Raw genomic sequence first — 24,132 nt, 5'->3', positions numbered from 1 at the left:
AACTGTCAGGGTTAATGAGGCGGGTTAGTTCAAAATTGTACAGTTTCTGCACCAACTTTTCATCTTTATTAGTTTTCCATGAATCAACGAGGAGTAGCAGTTTTATTTGCTCAATAGAAGGCCAGAAAACGTCAATCATGAGCTCCTTCAGATTGTCCTTAGTCATATTTGCACTTTTACCAGTATATAAACGAATATTGGGTGGATCGGGACTTTTGTTGGCTGGAAAGTGGCCTTATTTACGTTTGTGGTAGTTCCTCATTCACGCTACCTTTACGACAGTATTGCTACATTACAATAGCGTGGAACGCCCCTCTTACAGAGGTCTCAAAAACTATCAATAGACGGTGTGCGTCAAGAGCCATATGTCACATGACTCCTTTCCCGTATAATCTTTTTGCGCTAATTTCAACATGGCGGCTATTCAGATGTTCCCCATGTTTCACATTACGTCCATTCAGTGTAGCTCTAGACGCATTCCTCATACCCAACATGTGACCTCAATCTCTCTACTTGTTTCAAAATTAACATAGCATTTGTAAACGTTTTCTACGTTCTATCTTCGCACTTTGCCCTCACTTATCTCCCACCCTGTATTCGGTCTGCTACTAAACACCCTCTTTTTCTCTATTTCTTTTGGTGCTGAATCCAGTGCTAGCAATCATTTTCAGCAATTGAATTCACCAAATCGGAATGTTCCCTTGTTAGTATTGAAAAATGTTCTGTACACCTCTATTCTTTACTCACGTTTTCCAACTTCTGAAGTTTCTAAAAATATAAGAAAAGGCATTTGAACACTTGATGTGACAAATGCAGTGATTCCGCTCGACTACCCTTCCTCGTTGAAGTGTCTCATGTCTGTTAAGGGTTTGTATGTGCCAAGAGAATATCATGATATTTATTAATAAAGTTGCAACATCTCGATCGTTAAAACTCTTATCATTTCAGATTGTCCCCTCACTAAATGTTGGAATTTGTTCAAATGGATTCATATTAACGATAGTATTAGGATATTTGAATGAGTATTCTGAAAAATTGTTTTTCCTATTTTGTTGGTACAATATAATTGGCACACAAACAGAGAACATTTTAAATTTCTTATGGTTTTTGCTTGCTTCTTTGCTGTTTCATTTCGCCGAAAGCTTTCAACAGTCAAGCGGGCATTCTTCAGTTGAGTGTAAAGGTGCAGGAGAATGATTTCTTATTAAAAGAAGTGTAGAATAAATAATTGAATACACCAAATAATTTAAACGGATAATTTTTATGAGATGTGTTTCATTTTGTTTCGTCTTTATTTTATTTTTATTTTATTTTATTTTATTTTTTATTTATTTTTTTTTTATCAAAAGAACCAATATATTTCAATCAAAAATTTTCTTGTAGGCCTTATATCTGGATCTTACATATAGTGTAGCCAAACCCAAACTATCCCTTAACTCAATATGATGTGCTTAATCCGTAGAAAATACGGAAACTCGATGTAGGGGCCGTTGAAAAATTTTGTAGCTCCTGATCTAAAAACTAATTCTTGTCCAAGATAGCAATCTTTTGATCATTTTTTTTTTGTATCATTCCTAAAATTCTTGTTTTATTTTATTTTTTTTATTTATTTTTGCTAAGAGAGTCAATGTTTTTTTTCTTTCTCTGAAAATAAATTCAGGTTGTTTGATTCCGATGAGCAAGATTATCGTGTTTTTTACACTTTATATGCGTATATATTCTACATGATGTAGTTGTCAGAGAATGAGCAGGAATTCTTTAGAACTAAAACTTAAAATTTTTCGAATTTGATTTTTTTAAAAGAAAAATATATAACTTAATTCAAGTAGCTTTTTTCAAATGCCATACGACGTTTGCCTAATTGTAAATATGATGTGCCACACTGGTATTCGAATCTGAAGTACGCACACAAACTCTCGCATAGAAACCAATCGGTTACACATTCCGCAAGTTACTATGTGTAATTATGACAACAACAACTAAAACACAAAGTATTCTAAAGTGAAAGTTAACTATCTATGCACTTGCCACCTCCAAAGTTCTGATCGCAACCGTAAGTATACACATGGTCATATTGTTTCTTTGAATGAGGAATTTATCAAAAAGAACTATACTTTTCCTTCCTTCCTTTTAAAAAATTCAGTCAGAATGAAACAAATTATCGTACGTGACGCTCAAAATTATGTTATATCGACTTTTACGTCATTTATGCCGGACCGTTATGGTATGCGAACTTCTACAACAGTTGTGCTGCATTGTTCCCATTAACAAAGCACAATGACAGAAGCATACCGATTTTTGTCTTATTTTGAGATAAATATATTCAGGAAAGTTTAACAATCTTATTTCGTCTTATCCTTCGAGTAAATGTAATTTCTTCAATGTTTCGACTGGAAATCAAGATTGATCACGAAAATAGGATGAAGTTGTTTTCAACTTCACTGTGAAGACTAGATTTACTGTAAAAATTTAGCAAACCATATAAGCGCTGTTTTATGAAATTGACTATTAGGTATTCAGTATTTCCGAATACTGTTCCTTTTTTCTTCTTTCTTTCTTTACGATACAGTGTTTGTAAATAACACTACCCATCCGTATAATAATAATGATCTGGAAATGAGGTTGTAGAAGAAGACAAGTGAGTGAGAAGCTTGATGAATTCGCATGTTTTGAATCAGTGCTTTAACGGAAACAAAGTATTTAGGGCACTATCTTATTTGATACGTAATTTTACCCGCTTACATAATTGGCTATTTATCTAACGACATTAAGTTGACTCATCTTAATAAATAGTTAGACAAAACTTACCACGTAATATGTCTTGCTGTAAATTTTCTTAGATGGTTTCAGCAGACTCGCCTGTTCACGGGACTCCATCCTACCGATGGAGACACTTAAATCCATCAAAACAGTTGAGGAAAATTCATAGCAAGACGTTTTAAGTTGCAAATTTTGCGTAACTATTTAACTCTTTGCAGCCCACACGTCAAAATTTCGTTTAGTTGTTAATTTTAAGTTTAACATCTCTTTTCAGCACCGAGGCTATACGAAGTGTGGAACTAAGTTTACGTAGAAGCCGAACTACCATAATGCGTTCAAATTTTTACGCGCTTCCTTCGGGAATCGAACACGGAACCACGTGCACCAAAGGTGGTAAAAATATTACTCTGGAAAAGTAAGTTTTGGCGTATATTTAATTAAGATGATACTTGGAGACTATTTTTATGTAGAAAGTACTATTTATAATATTTTACGAATGTTGTTGTGCGAAACTTCCCCTATTGGTGTAGGTAAGAATTAATTGCATTTCTGTACAGCAAATGGTAGCAGTAATCAGTGCAGTAGCGTGATTTCACTATATAACTAAAACAGGAAACATTCAAAAAGGGATTCCACGAAGTGACAGTTACACAAAGTTACAATTGGATGTTATTATACGGAATTAATTTAAAATACTTGGAACGGTCTGAGTGTGTTTTTCTCCCTTATTATGCGCATGTTTTGGTCTTTAGTAATACACTTCTGCGTTTACAGTTACCGGTACTGTCAATCGTTATTCTTGCATGTAATTTCTTATTTATTCTTTATTTATTTATTTCGTTAAATTTCGATAATAATTCGTGTTATATAGCCTGCTCTAAAGTTTTCGTGTTAAGAAAGCATCACAATAGGCTTGTATGTTTTAACTCTTAGTTTATTATATATTGAAATATATCTTACATATGAATTATACTATAGTTCATATTCCCTTCACTGTTGTACTCATATACCCATTAGTTTTTTGTGAATATGTATGAGGATTTCTTTTATGTTTCTGTATTTTACTTTGCAGAGTCCAGCAGCGGTTCGACAAGGAGGAGCTTTTACATCTTTTATAAATTGGGTAGCTACTGGTACAGTACCCTTAACATCTTTGATGTCACGCTCGTCTTGTGCTGAGTGCCCATGGTTTGCGTTTTTCGTATTAGAAGTTGAGGAAGATGAAATTGAAGAAAAGACAGGACTGTGGAGACAAACTTTGAAAGAAATTCGCTTAGGCGATAGAATTTCTGTTGACCAAGCTGTGAAGGTGAGCTCCCTTCTAACATTTATAAATACTTTCTTTTTAATTTTGTTTTCTTGAAGAATTGGCCGCTAATCCGCAAAAATAAAAGATTTATGAACTACATGTGAAGAGGAAATATGTGAAACGGTGAGCAGTTTCATACGAATTACATCCGTTCTCTTGCACGTTCGTATCAAAATATTTCCTGTAGTGTTACATGTTCATCCCTTGTAGGCTAATGTTCTTCCTGTGGGATTCTTACTGAAAACCACGCACACTTAAGTCGAACTACAAATATTTTGGCTATTCGGAAAAATAATATATACTACAGATTGTACAAAGAAGAAAAATGGGATCATAAAAGTGAAGAAATACGTGAGTGATATTGTTCAACTGAAAAATGATAATTAACTAATGATAATCAATATTTTAATTTAAAATATAATAATTGCTTCACGATGCAGTAGGATGCATATTTTAATTATGAAACAACTTTTTAGTATCTAATCATCCGATGAAATACGTTTTTGCATACTGTTTCGGAGCATCAACTCATTCCTTCTTCTGCGCACCTTAAGATTCGCTGCTACATGAGATACAAAGTGATATGAATTTCTTCCTTTTTTTAGTATGGATCTTGTAAAAACAAAATACTTACTGATGTGTTCTGAAAGTCCGCTCGAAAAACAAGCACTAAAATTAAGTTTTCCCTTGCGTAAATGCACAAATAAGTAAAATAAAATAAACTAAAACTTGTTAGAATCAGTCTTTAATTTAAATATTCTTCTATATAGTAAAAAATCTTCCGTAACAACATATTTCATGTAGCAGTGTGTTTTCTTAAGGTGCGTGGAAGAAACAGTGAATTTTTGTTCCGAAACAGTACGCAGGAATACATTTCACGGGATGAGGTAGGAAAGAGATATTTCATAATTAAAATATAATAGTTAATCAAAATTATTCTACACACTATTCTGAATTTTTATCTCCCAGATATATAGTTTTCATTTGTAGATTGATAATCAATATTTAGTCTCTTGTTTTATTTTTATTTATAGAGAGCAGCAAGCTCAGTGAAGATATCTCCACCTAATTCAAATACTTTGTCGATCTATCGATGGTCTCAACAGGCGTTGGATACTCCGTTAGATCATCCTCTACTTCCACTTATATGGCAGAAATTCTTCACCTTATTTTTGGCTAGAGTACCATCGGCCTCAGGGTAGGTATTACTTTTCAAATTAAATACATTATACAATTAAATTATATACTGAAGTATATAATTTCAAACTAAGTTTGAGATGAACATGAAAGTTGAGGACCGCTTGAGAATAGCTAGAATCCTATATAGCTGCAAGAGGATATACCTCAGATTATCTTAATATCGTCGGCCTGAATACTCTTTTCGTGTTGATACGAAGAAACTATGTATTCAGTTAGTATGTGCCCATATCCGGAGACTCGTCGGACTATGCCCGTCCAGTTTAGACATATGGCTCATTGTTGTAGCATCAACAGAAGGAGTCCTGTGAATCACGTATTTCGCATATTCGTTGATCTGGACATGTTCCACATTGTCCTGGGGGACATATGTGTACCTCTCCGATTAGGTGTAACATCACTTGAGACATTCTAGCGCGTTGTTTATTCTCACGAAGCGACACAGATATAGATGATTACGCTATCAGTCAGGAGCATCCTACTACTAATGGGGATGATTAGTAGGTGCGGATATGATGTCCTAATGACACTGTAAAGCAAGAAATGTTCTGAATTATTACCACCTTGATATTAAGTATCTCATACGTCTGATTCACTCAACCATTTGTTTTTGGAATTGATGTGCTCACCGTTTATCCGTGCTGACCGTGAAGTTCTACCTATCTGGTCAAATGCTAAAATATTTGGGCTGTTTCTTCCTTCTGCTCTTGTATGCCGGCAGCAAACATCACTCTCAATGGATATCACATTAAAAATGGCTTTTATGTTTAATATTACACCGTACATTACATGTAATTTTATTCGCCACATTTTATTACACATTCCAAGAGATATGTTTCTTCATTTCAGAGTACCAGACCAGGGTGGTGTTGGTGATAAGTTCTTTGAGGGTATGATTAACTTAGGTTTTCTGAAGAAATTGAAGAAGAGAATTCAAGACGCAACTGAATACTATAAACAGAAATCGACTGTAAGTGCAGATCACGTGAACGAAGAATACAATGAGAAGAATGATGTTAGCGCAGAAAAGAGGCAGTGGTACGAGAAATGTTCCAGGTCAGTACAATCACTTGCTGTTCATTATTTGAGTAATACAAGAAATTCAACGTAATCATGCAGGAAATATTAAACTGACTACATAAGTACGTGAGTTGTATATATGTCTCTACTCTATTTATTCCATAAATGAAAAGCATTTATAAAAATCCGTAAGACTTTTGTATGGTCAACGTATTCATCCGTAACGATTCGAAACAATACGTAACGGTTCAAAATCAGTCTGTAGTCGCAAGGCGACGCAGAAAATGGCAGCAAATAATATTGTCTTGTGTCAGAGTGTTGAACTAGCTGATAAATACGATGATAATGATTACGATAAGTACACTTGAATATATGGGACGGTATTTTATTTTATTTTATTTTTTTTTTTTTTATTTATTTATTTTTTTTTTTTATTTTTTTTTTTTTTTTGCTACCATTTTTCAACAGTACTGTAAATCGTTAAAATCTCAAATCTCGGCATAAGTTTCTTTTCTCGTTGACTTTTTATACTGTGTAATGCTTTGTGAGTCCTCAAAATGCCTAGGAGTAGAAAAAGTTGGACCTCGCTAGGGAAATAGTATCTAAGAGTGGAAACTTGTTCCTCAGCCTTTCTTCATGAATAAATAAATAAAAGAAAAGAAAAAGTACTACTGTCAGTACTAGAAAAAAAAGTCGTATTTGTTCATGAAGATTCATCCTGTATATAAAGTATATTTTAATTTAGCGAGTGATTATTCTAAGGTAATGATTTCGAATAGGGTAAGTCTTATTAATACGAAAGATCGAAGTTTCTTCGTCAGTCTGAAAGTAAAATAAAGGCTATTTCTGATCTATTGATAATTCATTTATTGTGTAAAAGTTAACGGATTTCTTTACACATTGGAAACTAGATATTAACTGACTAAATTATTTGACACACAAGTAACCGTAAATATGAATTATTAGAACTGGGTTCGAACCAGTAACCCCATGCACCATAACGCTCCAGCACTAAGCCACCGCGGCCTTGGGGAATTCTGGTTCGATCCGATATCATGTTGCACAATATCGTGTTAATAGATTTTCTCGAGTTCTCACGTTTTCTTCTATATTCTTACTCCATGAATGCTTCCGTAATTTTCACTTTCACTAACCACCTGTCTCCTTTGCTTAAGAAGCATAACCATAGGATGTTAAATTGAAGGTTTCAGTTTGTTTTCACTTTGAATATTACGCCTGTTTCTAAACATAAATTTATAATAATTTCTAGTATTTTACTTAATATATTGGTGGTTTTATTTTTGGTTATTCAAAGTAGCTCTTTCAACACTAATGTGTGCCTCATGATATTAAAATTGTTCTAATAATTTAATAATTTTCATGCATTATTCAAGCAAATATGCATTTACCACTAAATTGTTCAAACAGTCGAACAGTTTCTTTCGAAGGCACTAAGAACGTAATTAGAATATTTGAACATGGTACTATCAGAATTTTAACCATGTAATTAGTATACTCTCCTTTCGCGTACTTTTATTCTCTCGATTCAGATATATCTTCCTTATTCTTTAAAGTAGGTTGTAAAATTGATACAATACAGAAGTAGCAAATAGTAAGTGACTTGCCTGAGTAATCTATTTCCTTAATCTGAAATGATCAAAGTTAAAAGACCTAAATAATTAATTAATTCAATACTTAATTGAATTTACGATAAATTCAAGGTTAGAGAAATAAATCAACTTACTTTTGCAAATATATATATAATGCCTTGTAAGTCAATGGAGCCTGTAGATTTCTACCGCGAATCGAAGTGATTTTACGCATACTGGTTTCCATGAAATTTTGCAGGTAGAATATTTGAGGATTGGTTGCTTAATCAGATCGCTTTCATTCATGTTTATACTGGCGAGACTCTTATATTCAGTGGACTTTTATTTGTCATTGAAATAATTGAAATTGAAAAGCTCAATGTTTGTTAGAGAACGTTTTGTCACGTTATTGTGTTATAGAAAGGTTGCTGGGAATGTTTCTTTGAAGCTTTTCCACTCACTGTGATTGGCAATTCCCTTTCTTGGCACACCTTTCTTTTATGTAAAGGTGACAGCTAAAATTTTTAATTCCTTTCGCTATCGCCAAATGTCAAGATTTCCTAAAATAAATGAACTGAAGCATTCCTGCTGAGAATGCTTGTCCTCTCTCCAAGTGATAAAAAGTGTTGTCAAATAGGTCCAATTGATCTAGATAATTTTTATCTTGTATTTGTTGTAATTTTATTTCTTTCCAGAATATCTTCCCATTTATTTCCTCCGGATTGTATAAAAGGCTTTCTGCTCCTTCATTTAAAGCTATTTCTGTGATGTTTGATTTTATATCAGAAATTGTTATATTGTGAACACTAGCTGTGGGTGTCCAAGACTTTTCAGTTTCTTATTAGACTGTATTTTCGTTGAAGCTGTTGTCTGGTCAATATTTGATTCGTCTCCCTGAGTGTTCCTGAAGGTTGTGGGTTTCTTTTTACGTTGACCATTATTAAGTTGTTACTCATTTTCAAATCCTACAGTCTTTCTCCTCTTCTATCTGTTATTGTATTCTGCCATAGAATCGATTTCGCGTTAGAGTCCATATGTATTAAAATGTTATCTTTTTTGCAAGTCTGACAAAAATCGTGGTTCTGCGTCTACGCTAATCTGACAGTAACATTTTACTAATTTAAAATTTCCCAAACTCGTTCTTAAGCGCTAAACGTACAGTCCAGCTGTCTCTGAATTGTGTAATATTAAGTGTTTCGATATCTTCAGTTATTTTCACCACCACTGCTTGTGTGTGTATATATATATATATTTCAGTTTGTGTCTGTAATGCTAGAATGTCCATAGCAAACGCGTATTGTGCAAGCAACTGAACGGAGCTATCTGATGAAAGTGCGAAAGGCCTGGTGGCCGTTCCGTTCCGCAGAATTTCCATTTGCGTGGCTCGTGACGTGTCACTGGAGCACTGGTAATATCCACAATAGTAAGCAGAGAATTTCCACAGCAGATGTTTCCGTCACTGCTTGGAAACACCTGGACATCTGGACATAAAGATAGTTCGGACTGCCCTAACTGACAGGGCGGAGAACTTGAGTGCGATAGATATCCACCGTTACGTCTACCCTCTTCCCCAACATAAGGGCATAAACTATCGATTGTTGGAATCAAATCTCTATTTTTCCGCGCTTCTCTCGTATGATTACCCTTGACATGCTCATCGCCGAGAACTTTTTCTGTGGTGGAAGTAGTTGAAGTTGCTAGGCGAATGGAAGTCAGTGAGTGATGAGAATCGTTTTTGTCTCTAACACAGTTCATGTTCATAGACGTGTTGGTAAGCAGGAAAATCCACCATGTATTCGCACTAGCCATACAAGGCCCACATCTATCATTCTGATATGGGAATAAGTCACTCGCCAGGCTTGCTCTGATCTCATTCTGGGGAGTATAACTAGTGCGTTGTACATTCATAACGTCAATTCTGCCCTCGGACCTTATTTCGACATTTTGGAGGGAAATTCCATCTTTGGCAGGATAACGCATGTATCCATAGAGCAACCCAGTGTGCTCTACTTTGTACCCTATCGTGCTAGCTCTGTGAATTTAAAAGTATAGAGCATGTATGAGATGGCACTTCACAATTTGCCGGGTTCTGGCAGTTACCAATATCCACCTATACTAAGATACAGCGTGGGATACCGTAGACAGACATTCAATATCTGTACTTCTGGCTGCTTATAGCCGCTCGGGATGGTTAGTTAGTTAAGATGCGATCACGATGAGTTAAGGTGTCTACTTAAATTTTATTTTTATTTATTTATTTTTTAAAATTTATTTTCATCCTGTTCGGAATGTCCTATGGGCTTTATTTTGACATCACTACCACCTATAATCACTTTCTTCTTGTGTATCAATTTCTTTCTACATAAATAAATTGCTCCCAGTACTTTCAAATGAGTTTCCAGGAGTGTATTTTTAATAAATGATAAATATCCTAAAGAATAGTGTAGTGTATTTAAATTGCTTTTTCTCCTCTTACTGCAAGGTTTGTTAATATTTCAGGATATTCCGAACATTCAGCTTGTGGCTTGAAGAGCCAAGACTTCTTGAACCAAATTTATATCTACCTGCGCTTCCGCCGCAGTATGATTCAGAGAAATTAGTACTCATTCTTCAAGGAAATAAGGTAAGCAGCTTTGAATTTACAGGCTGCAGAAATGTAAGAAATAAATAGTTTCAAAGTATTGTTTGTAATGTATTAATCTAAGTAAGAAGTATATGATGAGTTTTAAAATGAACTTGCCTTTAAATCTGTAATTTCAATTAATTTTGTATGTTTGAGGTGCTATATTTGTTGAGAAAACATCAGCTAGGGATAGAGACAACAGTCTATCCTAGTTATAACTACCACTACCTTTAAATTTGCTAGGTAATGAAACTAATCATTTACAATGAAACATCTTGCTCTGAATAGCTGAAACTAGGCAACACGTCCAGCAATAGACGACCTAATGAATGCTATTGAAAGAGAACTTACGAAAGTGGAAGTTTCTCATTTGTAAACTACAGTATTCAGTATTGTTAAACTTGTAAGAAAGAAAAAAAATCACAATAGTTTAATTGTTTCTATTTGAGGTCGCGATAAGAAAACGTATCTGTTTTTATAAAGGCCATCGCGCATAGTCATCTACAAATAAAATACCAGGGTATCCCGTAAGTTTCCTGTCATATGAGAACATGAACTTCGAGAATCCCTGGAAACATTCGTTGTTAACAGGAACATAGCAACGAATACGCCAATGTACAGATAAATCCTTTTTCTGGTATATATCCATTACTGACTGTCTTTAGTCTAGTGGTAGGTGCACTTCTAACCTAAAATATGGAGCGGCAAAGAATGCTTATTCGTGAGCTTCTTCTGTATAAGTTTAAACTGAGACACACAGCCCATGAAGTACCACGAAACACCTGTGCGGCGTAAGAGGAACTTGCAGCGAGTTAGGGTACAGCAAAGGTGTGTGTCAAAAAATTCAAATAGGGTGATTATGACTTACCAGAGAAAGGCCCTGCAAGAAGAGCCCCTAGCTTCAAAATGGAGGCTGTACACCAAGCTGTAAAGTGAAATCCGAGTACCAGCACCCGTATGTTTGTTGCCGTGGTGGGTACCTTAAAATCAACCATACAAAGAATATTGGCAGTGTCGACAAGGTGTACAGACGATGTTGAATTCTTCCGAACAGTTTCCTCCTGAGCAGTGTTGGCAAAAACCATGGTTTTTATTGAAAAAGCCAAAAACAAAAAAAAAAAAGGTTTTTTGGTTTAAACCAGGTTTATTTGGTTTAAATAATTTGCTCTATATATTTATATCATATATGGACAGAAATAAGTTTGTTTCGCCTTGATGTTATTATGCAACAGCCGGGTTATGCTGGAAGGGGTCACATAAGCTTAAAGCGGAATAAAAACTGCTTCTCGAGTTACATCCGAGAGAAATTGTCCTCCATTTGAACTCGGAACCAGGACTAATTGGCCACAAATGCGATACGTCTGCCGACTCACTCACGAAGGAATCCTGATAAAAATACGTTGTACTGATCTTTACATGCCTCTTAATATAGCTCTCAAGAGTCATTTCAGAAGGACAAAAAGATAAACAGTTGCACAAGTGAAACCATTATACTGAATTACATATGGACAATTTTAAAGTACTACGGAGTACAGAAGAACTAATTTAATTCAAGTTAGTTAACAACGACTTTTATTGGTCCAAATTAAAGAAATACGACGACTTAATTTGCATATCACAAAGATACGAATTATTTGAGTCCACTTTGGCTCAGACTCATTTATACATAAATAGATATCGAAGATACTTCTCATTTCACTAAATGCCTCTCGTGGGGTCTGTATGACCCCTCCTCCCCACACACACACACACAAAGTACGGCATTTCGATGTATTTTATCAATAGTAAAAATTGAAACAAAACAATATTTAGAATGTTTCTTTGATTGCAATTACATAACAATAATAACTATAAAAAAAATCACAAAACAAACACTTATAAACTTACATAAAAAAAGCTGCTTTTGTAGTATAATCTTTTTGAGTAATGAATGGGGAATTTAGGTCTGAATATAATACGAATAATATACGGGAGTGAAACGTGATAACCCACAAATGTGTGTTCATCAAGATTTCACAAACACTTACACTTTTACGAACATTTGCGTTTTTTGGTTTAAACCATTTTTTTTTTTTTTAAACCAGCTGGTTTAAACCAGCCAACCCTACTCCTGAGTAGACACGACGAACGATGGAAGTGTGCAAAGTATTCTTGAAAAATCCTGTAGATTAGCATTTCATGAAACGACTTGAGACGTTAGACGAAAAGTGAATTTACTATCAGATTCCAGACACTAGTAATTAATAGTTGGACCTAGGCAGGATGCAGCACTGTGGCGAAACAGGAGCTGTTTGAACAGTTATGCTTAGTGTATGGTGGAATTTTGAAGGTCCTGTGCACCAGGAATTTGTTCCTCATAGTCGTGCTGTGAACACTGAGCTTTACTGTGAGCAACTAGAACGAAAGTATCAAGCTGTATCATAATAATAATAACAAAATTAAATTAACCGCAAACATCTGTTGGTGCAGCAGGATAATACTACCGGCCATATGTCTCGTGTCATCAGAGAAACATTCCGTAACCTCGAAGGTATTGAACTGTTACCACAACTAGCGTACAGTTTTGACTTAGTACCTTTACATCATCACTTTTTCCGTGCAATGGGACATTTTCTTCGTAGTAAAGCATTCGCCAATGAGGATGATGTGCGACGTGGGGTGCAAATATTTTTCGACTCGAAGTCCAAGGAGTGGTATACACAGAGCATTCCAAATTTGGCGCAAGTGATGATATTTACTATAGAATACAGTGATTTAAGTCTCTTCTACACCAGTTTCTTTCGTTTTCATTTTCCATATGGTTGTCACTGAAAACTACGGGACACCCTAGTAGTATCAAAAACGATTTTTTTAAGATGTTTTGACAAACTTGATTTTAGAAGCACCGTTAGTGGCAAGTAGGCTTTCTAAAGAAAAATGGCATGATCAGTTAATAAAAATAGAAAAAAATAATTTGAGTTTCCATTAAGATCATTATGATAATTTAGATATTTTCTTATGTACGAACTCATATGCTCTAAAGTAACTAGGTGTATCGCTTGAGAAACTCCAAAGCCCATCGCCGCTGAAACAGAAGTTCGCCATTAAATCCTGTGTATCAACTCAGTTCATTAATAATTATTTTTAGCCACTGCATGTAGATTATTATTCTTCCTTCCCCTTCTTAATCCTTAGCTCAAAGATCCCTTCCCTACAAGTTCTTCTAATACAGTACTAAAGATCTCGCATGTGTTTACCATGTGAGTGACGTACCTCGCCCATTCTAAAAGCTTCAGGTTTATTATTTGAGTTATATTTGTGATGTATAACAGTTGTGAAGTTTCGCATAATGCAGCTTCCTCCATTTGCCAGTTTATTGTCTTTTCTTGAACCATATAACTGTTCTCATGCGCAATGAAATTTTTGTAAGCTCTACGCAAAATCAACAAAAGTGTGGTAAGTGTGCAGAATTTGAAGAGGCATATATTAAGTACAGGAATCTATTTTATTCTTTGTAATATATGATGCGCAGTTTGTCATAGATCTAGGATTTTATTATTGTCATTAAGAAGTTTGGTTTACCAAAATTTCTTTATATATTTACTGTCCATCCATCCGGGAGACGAAAAATCTCAAGATCTATTTCCTCAATCATAAGTAAATTTAACCAGAATGTAGTCAAAAGTTAGAAAACAAATTCATTTTTAGAGCCGATATTCAAACCAGAAGTGGTAGAAATTAACCATTTCCGGTTTTAACGTTGATTGCTATAAAGCAAAAACAGGAATAGATAGAGAGAAACAGTTTTCTGGAATCGATTAAGCGTTCCAAGAATACAGTACAACTCCATCCTTAATTCTTTACTAAAACCGGAAGTGGTAGAAATACTCTACAACATCCGGTTTCAATATTGATCTACGTAGAGCAAACACAATGACAGATAGCCAAAAACGGTTTATTTCGAATCGATTTAGAGTTATAAGAATAGGTACAGTTTTCTCTCTTAACTCTCCTTTCAAACCGGAAGCTGCAGAAATCAATCACTTCCGGTTTTAACGATCGTCGTAGAATAAAAATCGTAATGGGTAGCGAGAAGCGGCTTTTTGTAATTAAGTGTCTTAAGAATATGTTCCATCTCCAGTCTAATAGCTCATATTTAGACCGGAAGTGGCGGAAATCAACCACTTTCAGTTTTTAACGGTGATCGTTGTAGAGTAGAGAGAAGCGACTATCTGTTATGAATTAAGTATCCCAAGAATGTAGTAAGAATTAACTCTAATCTCTCCACTATAACCGGAAGTGGTATAAATGTACAACCTCTTCCTGTTGCAATAATAAGGAAAATATCACACCATATAAACCAAACTCCTTCACATGGTATATGAATAACACTGCTGCTTATTTGTTTCCTAATAGTGTCACCTACTGAGCGTAAGTTTCATCATCATACACCACGTAATGTGTTCTGCGTGCTACATACCTTAAAAAGAAATAGATTTAGTTTCGTAGCGAAGTACCATAATTTCCACATAAGAACTTACGTTCAGGAACTCTGTATTTAACAATCCGGATTGGATTAAATCGGCACATGATAAAATTCACTGCCGGCTTTTGTTACTGTGGCAACAGACCTAGCGGTTTCTTCAGCCATACAGGTTAACCTAAAAAGAGGTTTTCATTATCATTATTAACTATAGTCTAATGCTTTCTTTTTCTAGAAAGCAATTCACAAGAGTAGATTCACAAGGTGATGTTCTTAACTTGTGAACCTTCTGTTAACAGTCCCTGGAAAGAATGACCAAATGTGATATGGTATATCATTCATTATTTAAAATACTTTAAAAAAAATTCATTTATTGTTTATTATAATCATATTCATTTTCCATATCCGTTACAAACAAATTATTTTTTTGATCTCCTTTGAAATAGAATCCGTGGCTGGAATTTTTAGATTTTGAAGGAGTACGTGAAAGTCAAAAGAACGCTGCACGGGAATGGGAAGCTCAACATTTCCGTTTGAATGATCCCAGTACAAAGAAAACTATTCCGTTGACAGAAGAAGAAAAGGAAACACCAACAGTTAGGATTCTTCGAAGGTAAGTGATCAACAGATGTATGGTAACAAATGGCTTTTAATTATCATAAATCAATATATGTATATTTACTTAAGTCATATATATTTCGTCTATTTTACACTATGGAGACTTTATATGAAGTTTGTTCAGAAAGAAACCGAACTTCAAAAACATACAATCAGCGAAGTTGTTCGTGATATTCTGTTTTCCATCGCCCCGTAGTAGGATTCTTCTCAAACATTTTAACAGTAATTGCATCATCCTGCCTTGTGCCATTGCGTGACTATGAGCAGCGTGTATGCATCAAAATTTTGTATCAAGTTGGGCAAGACTAACAGAAACTTGTAAAAATGTTGCAGGAAATGTATGGGGAAGAATCTGAACCAACCACAGTGCTGTGAATGGTTTCAGCATTTCAAAGCAGGAAGAACACCTATCGACTTCGAGGCAAAACCTGGATGGCCATGAACATAATGTGATAATGTTTATATTCAGAAAGTGCGCGATGTGGTACGGAAAAATAGTTGTTTGACTGTCCGCGAAATAGTTGAGGAAATAGAAATCAGTAAATCGTACTGTCACATAATCGTAGTTGAGAAACTGAACGTACCTTGTGTTGCTGTAAAAATTATTCCACGGTTGCTTACAAGTGAACGAAAGGAAACACGTTTGGAAATTTGTGAGGATCTTTTGGATCGTGCAAAAGAAGACGATTACTTCTTGAAAAACATCGTAACATGTGACGATACTTTAATCTGTTGCTATGACGTTGAAACAAAGACATTCATCTCAATTAGTGGCAAAATCTTCTCCGAGACCCAGAAAAGAACGTCAAAGTCGCTCAAACGTTAAATTAGTGTTTATTGTTTTCTTTAATTTTTGTGGTGTTTTTCCTTATGAATACGACCCACGTCGTCAAATCATGAACAAAGAGTAATATTTAGAAGTGACGAAGCGTTTAACTGAGACTGTGACAAAAAAAAGAGACCGGAAGCTTGGAAAAATTTAGCATGGACGTTGCACCATGACAATGCTCCCAACTATTTGGAGCTCCTCATTAAGGAGATTTTGGCGAATAACAATACTCCTGTTATACCCCAGCCACCTTACTTGTCTGATTTAACATCTGCAGGTTTCTTTCAATTTCCGCAGTTGAAATCTACCCTAAAAGATTTGTTTCCAATCCATAGAAGAGATAACAAAAACTTCACTATGGGACCTTCAGGCTATTCCAAAAAGTGCATTCCTACAGTGGAAGACGCGTTGGAAACAATGTATCAATAGTGAAGGGAAATAGTCTGAAGATGTTAAATCTGAATAACTTCAACAAACGGTAAGTAGCATTATATTTATAAAGTTCGGTTTTTTTCTAGACAGACCTCGTATGTGTTGTTACCATATTAGTTGGAGATCTCATTTATTCTTGTTATTCAAACTTAATAATTTTATTTATTTTTTAATCAGACAAACAAATATTTTTCTGTCTAAAAAATTAAGAAACTAGGTGAAGGTGTTTATATATTATTTTAGTTAAATATTGCACATAGCAAAATTGCTTTATGCAATTCAGCGAGTGTGTATTTCCTCATGTCGAAATGGAAATTGTGCCATTAATTTTAATATTATGCATAATCCGTGTTGGTCCATTTTTGAGGTAAAGTAATGTCTCAGCAGATTACTGTGTGTTTGACAATTCGGAGTTACAACCTACTCACAAAGCATCAATTATAAAACACCCCGAGTTCCCTCGTGGCTATGCGTTTAGCGTACGCGCCTTTGGCGTGGTAGACCCAGGTTTGATTCTCAGCGGGACCTCATGTGATTCGAATCTCATGTTAAACTGTAGATCCACGTTTCATCTAGCTTCGCTACTGAAAGAGACGCTAAACGAAAATTAAATAAAATACCCAGAAAAGTTTGGTAGAAATTAGTTAATAGATAAATTCGCAGTCAGGAAAGAGAGAGGGAAGGGGGGGAAAGGAGAGAGAGAGAGTGTGTCAGGGACAGAGGCAGAGGCAGTCATCGCAAAATGTTGCATGATTTAAGAACTCAAACGTACACAAACAATAAAAGCTGAAATCGAAATCTAGAAATTTATTCACAAGATGATCTCCTGTATTGGTTCAATGGTTGTCAGTATTGCCTCTCTCTATTGAACGCAGTACATACCTATATAGTTCTGCTCAGTTCTCAGTTACATACATATATATATATATATATAAATACACTGAGTGCTCACTGAATTGCGACCACCTACCTAATTCTTTGTTGGTCCATCTTTTGCTCAGGTGACGGCCTGGATAAGGCGTGGCATGAATTCTTGTAGTTTCTGATGTTTCCACGGCGATCTGATACCATATATTCCTGATGGCGTCCCACAATGAGCCCACAGATGTCGTGCAGGAGTCATGTTGCGCAGAGCTCGTTCCACAATATCCTATAAATATTCTGTAGGATTAAGATCCGCCGGTGAGTTATGGGGCCAATTCACAAGCTGCAGCTCCGTGGAGTGTTCCTTAAACCCAGCATCGGTCCCAGTCCATGTCAACAAAAGCATCCCCAAACTATACAGCCGCCTCAACCTGCGTATACAGTACGCACCATGCACGAGGGATCAATAGCTTTGTGCTGTTGGCGCCACACATGCACACTCGCGTCCGAGAGGAGTAGCACAAACCGGGATTTATCGGACCAATACACCCCTTTCCAATTATCCACGGTCAAATTAGCGCGACGCGGTGACGAGTTGTAAGGAGTGGGTCGTTTGCTGTGGAACTTCATGTATGCCAGTGTTCAGTTAAAATAAACTGAATCGCGTAGAAATGTTAATTCAGGTCGTCTGCCATTCTCTTGGTTTTTGAGTGAAAGGCCGACCGGACCGAGGCCGTCTTCGATTGATTCGTGGCCTTGGATTTGTTGTATCAGATAAACACATTTGACTGGTCCAGACTTTTATCTACGAAAGCTATTTTTAGGAATTAATAAATCTCCGAAGCTGATTTCCCAGTTTGAACTCGAAATTTCACACATACTCGTTGTTCTGTTTTTAATTTATTTTACGAAAGCACTAATCCGCTAATTACACAGGTCTTCATTTAGTAGATCGCCACTTCTACTGAACAAAGGTATCGTAGTGATTTTTGTAGGATGTTTCAAGGATAGAAGAGACTTCCCCTTCCACACTCACGTGCGAACCTATCCCCTCTAGATATGGCGGCTCCTGTCTTAAAACTTCCAAGCACACCGTGTATATTCTTTTAAGAAAATTTAGAGTTATTTTCATTTGTTACTACTAACAGCTTTAATTATATTATTATTATTATTATTATTATTATTATTATTATTATTATTATTATTATTATTATTATTATACAGACGGGAGTCTACTTTATATTTCCATTTTAATCAGTAAGTTTTAATCAGAAATACATATACAAATTAATAATTTGTTTCCCTTGTTACAGGTTAAAATCATATGACCATCCAGTACCTGCTCCACCGTTGAGATTCATGAAACCAGTTGTTCCAAGAGTTCAGAGGGAAATGCTTATTAACAAAGGGGCTATGCTTAATGGATTGAGGTCATCCTTTAAAGCAATACTTGAGTATTCACAGTAAGTGCATACTGTTTTAAAAAATATAAACATAGAATACAGTTCACAGAACCTAGCTTATGATTCCGGTTTAGACCTGAAATTTTTCTTAAGATTTGAAGTACGTGTATTTTGTGAACATGTTATTTTAAGTATTTAATTATTTTTTTTTAAAAACTCATATTTCTTCATACTATTTCAAATACGTGGTAAAAGTTCATACATCCTCTCAGGCATCGAGAATATCTGATTTTGATTTGGAAGATGGCAAAGTTAGATGGAAATGTTTCCAGCATTCCAAAATGTGGTGTTCATACGTTATTTCGTAAGTTCCTACACCCAAGTGAGTATCCATGGGACTGGAAAAATCCATTACTTTTTTTAAATTGAAAAAAAACCCTACGATTTTTTACTTCAAAAAAAGTCATTTTGTCAAATTATATAGCAGCGTTTCCCAACCTTTTTCAACTTGTAGCACACTACGGGTGTTACTTGGATTCTCGCGGCACACTTATAGATGTTATTACTTGTAAATATAAAACTGGTATATTTTCTGTGATTATTGGTCTCCTACTCACAGAGAAGAAAGTTCGATCATTGTTTTTTTTCCGTGGTAAATCATTATGCTTATTTTTCATTCTAATTTAAAAATAGAAAACAATTGCAATAAAATATTAGACTCAAGTTTTTAAAAATACGCTTTCTTTTTAAAAACTGTATCCAACCTTTTACTAAGAAGGAAGATCACTAAATAACGAACGAACAAACAAATCTCATTTACTTTTAAAACACAAATGTAGGTACTTTGTCGAAAGGATTGAATGATATTTTAAATTTTTAAGTTAGGAAATAGTCTGCAACAATAAAGAAGCAATAATGGTCATAACAATGATAACCATTTTTTTTTCAACATTAGAAATGTACAGAACAGTAACCCGATATGAAACTTAAAATTGTAGATTCACAGTAGAGTTTCATAGTAATGTGAAATACAAATATACATTTTTCCCTACCTTTTGCAATTTGATTGCTATAAAATTAATAATTGTTTCGATTCCTCGCGGCACACCAGCGGCCCATTCACGGCACACCGGTTGGGAAACGCTGTTATATAGTATTACCTATAGCATTAAGATGAAAGTGGAACATTGTTATACTCTTGCACTCTCATGCACATTGTTTTAATGTTCACCTACCGTTGCCACAATTATATATGCATATAATGAAAAATTCATTTTCTGTGTAAGTCTAATTTTTCAATATCTTATATTATATTGAACCTAGGTCTGGTCCAAATTTTGCGCATAAGAAAAGATGAAGGTAGTGAACCCATCATTGCGTCCGTGGGACATTTCGAGCATGTTATACAGAGTGTTCGAAAAATAATACAGTCTCACCTTAATAATTGCCTCGAGCAGCTATACAAACAGCTGCGTGGGTAGAGATTTCCTTACGGATGCCGAGTGTATTTATTTATTTATTTTTTAAATGCATTCCGTGGTTTCTGAAGATTTTTCCATAGGTGGGTGATGATAACTGCCGTAGCCAGCTGGCAGTCAGGTGTTGTTATACTATGACCAGCACGTGTTTGATAGAGCCTTCCCTGCTGGTCTAGTGGCTAGCACTTGTGCCTTTGGTGCACATAGTCCGGTGTTGGATTCCCAGTGGGAGAGCATAAAGATTTTAATTTCACTGTCATTCACTTTCATTAACCACACGTCTTCTTTAGCCAAATAAGATGAGGTTAGGGGACAGGATTGGTGACGTCATGAATATACGACACACTAGTCATAAATCCGTAAAAGAAGACAGACGAGCTGATTGAATAGTTTGCTATCCTCCATGCCAAAATTCCAGCTGTGGTGTCGAACATGTCCCTCACTTGTGCGTCTAACGGTTATCACTATCTCCGATAAACAGTGTCATTACTGAATACCAGTGGCCTTCATTCTTCTTTACTCTGCTCTCTATCCTGACACCATCGAAAACGTTAGACGTCAGAGGTAATCCTACGAGAGAAACGTAAGTATGCCTTCAACAATCGATTGTTTTGAGCTCACGCGTTCACATGGTGTAGGTGTAGGTTTTGTGCTCATGGGAGTAGAGGCGGGGCGGACAAAAGCTTTGATTTTATTGATAGTCATGATCCTGTTGTCCAAGCATTCCTCGGCGTTGCGGGTCACTAATACATCATGACTCACGCGAGAGACCATTCTGCAATACAACCACCCGTCCTGATACATCCCACTATACAGACAAAGACTGTAATCCACACACTCCGGATTTGAATATGCACTCGTCGTGTTGTCCGGTAACCTTCAAGGTATTTGCAACGTGCCCTCTACAGACACTATGATCACCTTTCACTCGGTGGCCGGTGTGCTGGGACATTCAGATTAAAATCAGCATCCCTCTGCAAACACATTCTGTGATGCGAATTGCATTCGAATCGGACAATTTATATGAGATGTACTTATAGGGAGAGAGAGTTGAAAGAATGGAATCCCAAAGCGGGAATGAAAAATGAATTCTTAAGATATTGAAAGCATTATCACACACCAAAAAAAAAAAAATACACTATAAGCTGTTCCATTTCTATGTGCTTCTTGTCCCCTTCAGCATAATTTTACCTGGTAATAAACTACAATATTAAGAACACTTTCGCTAGAACACTTATTTAGATAAAAAGGAGGAGAAATGAGGGAAAAAGAAAAAAAAATATAGTAGATAAAAAACTGAGAAGCGTCCAAATGTGTAGGGTCCTGTTAAGACATGGGGTCGAGGAGTAGTTTTCCGGGCGCTCTATGCTAATCTGTAGGGCCGTCTTAACGCATGAGCCTGATGGGCACTTGCTTGGGTGTCTCATGCTAGTCTGTATGTATCAGGTGACTTACCATAAGTAAATACTACTACACAGTAGTCTTAAGCCAGTGATGGACAGACTACGGCCCGCGAGCAGTTGCCCCCCTTCCCCTTCCTGAAAGGTTCTATCCGATCCATAACATCTTCCTAATTTGACGAATGAAAAGAATAGGATTGCTTCGAAAGAGTTGTAATAAACAAATTGACAGTTGAGCATTTGACTTCGCTTCTGAGAATCGATGGATTGCAGTTAGAAACAGATTATGAGAAACTTCCAATTATTAATAGGACTTGCTATTCCAAGAATTTTGTAAAATGTGTGATTATTGTTTTTAATAGATTATATTGGCCCGCAACCTAAACTTTTTTGTTTTCTTCGACCCTTCTGAAAAGTTTGCCTACCGCTATCTTAGACTATACTAAACTATAAAACAATATTCACTGCATTTTTCTTGTGTTATTAATTGACATTGTGGTTTGTCTCTGATTTGATATCCCTGGGCTAATACTGTATTGTTTGTATTTGTTTTACAGGATATTTTCGCTGAGAACGTCAGAACATACTGCACTGGACTGCAATTTTGCAGAATTGGTACCGAGCTTGTACAAAAATGTTGAGACCGAAATTCTTCTTCATGCTGCTTGTGATACTGATCCATCAAATAAATCAAATCCTACATGTGCTGGCCCAGCGCCAATAGTACTTAAGGTAAAAACAAATATAAAATTTCATTTCCGTAGTGAATTTGTAGTAAAGGAACAAGTTGAGTGATGCAAGAAATCCTAAGGAAGACGTGAACTTTTAAAAAATTGTTCAATAAGAGAACTGCTTTCGCTGCGTTAAAATAAATCCTATAAACTTGTTTAAGAACATATAACATTGTTGAATGTTGCAGTTTAATAGGCGCACAGAATTCATGCTTGATACAAAAATTACAATTATCACAAGTTCAATTTATTGGTTAAGTTTTATGTAGAGTTGGTAGTCACACACGTTAACAGTGTTTAGCACTCTGTTCTTGTCCGTAACTCTCAATATTTGAGACGGACAGTGTGATGACCGAATGCATATGAATATTCACCATTCTCACAAAGAAGATAGACTACCAAGTCCACTGTAGTTTACAATCTGCTTAAGTTTACTTCTGTGGAAAGCCTCGTTTTTAGCTTTACACTAGACTATTAAAATACTCATAATACGACTACACGTATCACTCACAGAGTGACCGCCAGGTGCGTCCATCCTTTTTGACTTCTCAAATGAAACTCCAATTTCCAAAAAACCGAACCTGACCTGGAGGAACCTTTTAAATTGACAGACTAAAAGATAACACATTTAAACATAATCTTACGTTATGACACATACAAATAAAATTATTTATATTAAACAATATACATTTTGTAAATATTTTTATTTGTGTTCGTGTTTTTTAAGCAAGATAATTTATTTTGGTAGGTCATTTATACAAACAATATTGATACAAACATGATTTCATTGTTATATGGTATATAACTTGTTTTGATTTTCCTTGATTTCTTTTAGTTTTGTGAAAGTCGTATTAACGAAGGCGTGGAACATCAAATTCAACAAAATAGGAGTGAATATGAAAGCCTTCTAAATCGATCGCTGGCACCTCCACCGCAGAAAGTGTGTAGCTCCAGTGTTTTCATAGAGAATGTAGTTACGTAAGTATGCGGAAAGTTTAGTTTTTACATATTTTACTCCTTGAGAATGTTATTCCTTTATAAATCCTCACATGAGACTTAAGTTCGTGTACCTTACTTAAGTCTCCCGTTACTTAAGATTCCGTTCTATGATAAACGTAATAAAACGATTATAATTATTGAAGCTTATTCATATGAACATTGAAAGCTCAGTGATTTGTGCGATTTTCTTCACAGTGTCGGCTAAAAGTAGTTGTGATACACGTACATTTTGCTCTTCTCGTATCTTCTTACGGATTTATTCAAAGCCATACTTAACGCCAAATTTGTCCATGTTCTTTGGGAACATTTATTCTTTGCAAAAATTATATTTTCTGAAAATATTTGTAATTTGTTTGAAGCCAAATTAAATAAAGTCATACCTATCCATTTCATAGTATAATTTGTTTTGGTCCGTCCT

The 24,132-nt window shown here is 35.4% G+C and overlaps 1 protein-coding gene across 3 annotated transcripts in view; it reads left to right on the top strand.

The window, feature by feature from the left end:
- Positions 1-24,132, top strand: part of Epg5 (ectopic P-granules autophagy protein 5) — a 141,501-nt gene that overhangs the window by 42,232 nt on the left and 75,137 nt on the right. For all 3 annotated transcript variants that reach the window (XM_081748984.1, XM_081748982.1, XM_081748983.1), the window contains 8 exons: positions 3,833-4,069; positions 5,104-5,267; positions 6,116-6,322; positions 10,375-10,498; positions 15,407-15,573; positions 19,017-19,166; positions 22,542-22,716; positions 23,551-23,693. In XM_081748984.1, the coding sequence (XP_081605110.1) occupies positions 3,833-4,069; positions 5,104-5,267; positions 6,116-6,322; positions 10,375-10,498; positions 15,407-15,573; positions 19,017-19,166; positions 22,542-22,716; positions 23,551-23,693 (1,367 nt within the window). The remainder of the gene's footprint in view (positions 1-3,832; positions 4,070-5,103; positions 5,268-6,115; positions 6,323-10,374; positions 10,499-15,406; positions 15,574-19,016; positions 19,167-22,541; positions 22,717-23,550; positions 23,694-24,132) is intronic.

Source organism: Thermobia domestica, chromosome 2 (assembly GCF_964235325.1).
Source record: "Thermobia domestica chromosome 2, izTheDome1.hap1.1, whole genome shotgun sequence".
NCBI classification, from domain to species: domain Eukaryota; kingdom Metazoa; phylum Arthropoda; class Insecta; order Zygentoma; family Lepismatidae; genus Thermobia; species Thermobia domestica.
The sequence above is the reverse complement of the archived record's forward strand: the minus strand, read 5'-3'. Positions and strand labels throughout refer to the sequence as shown.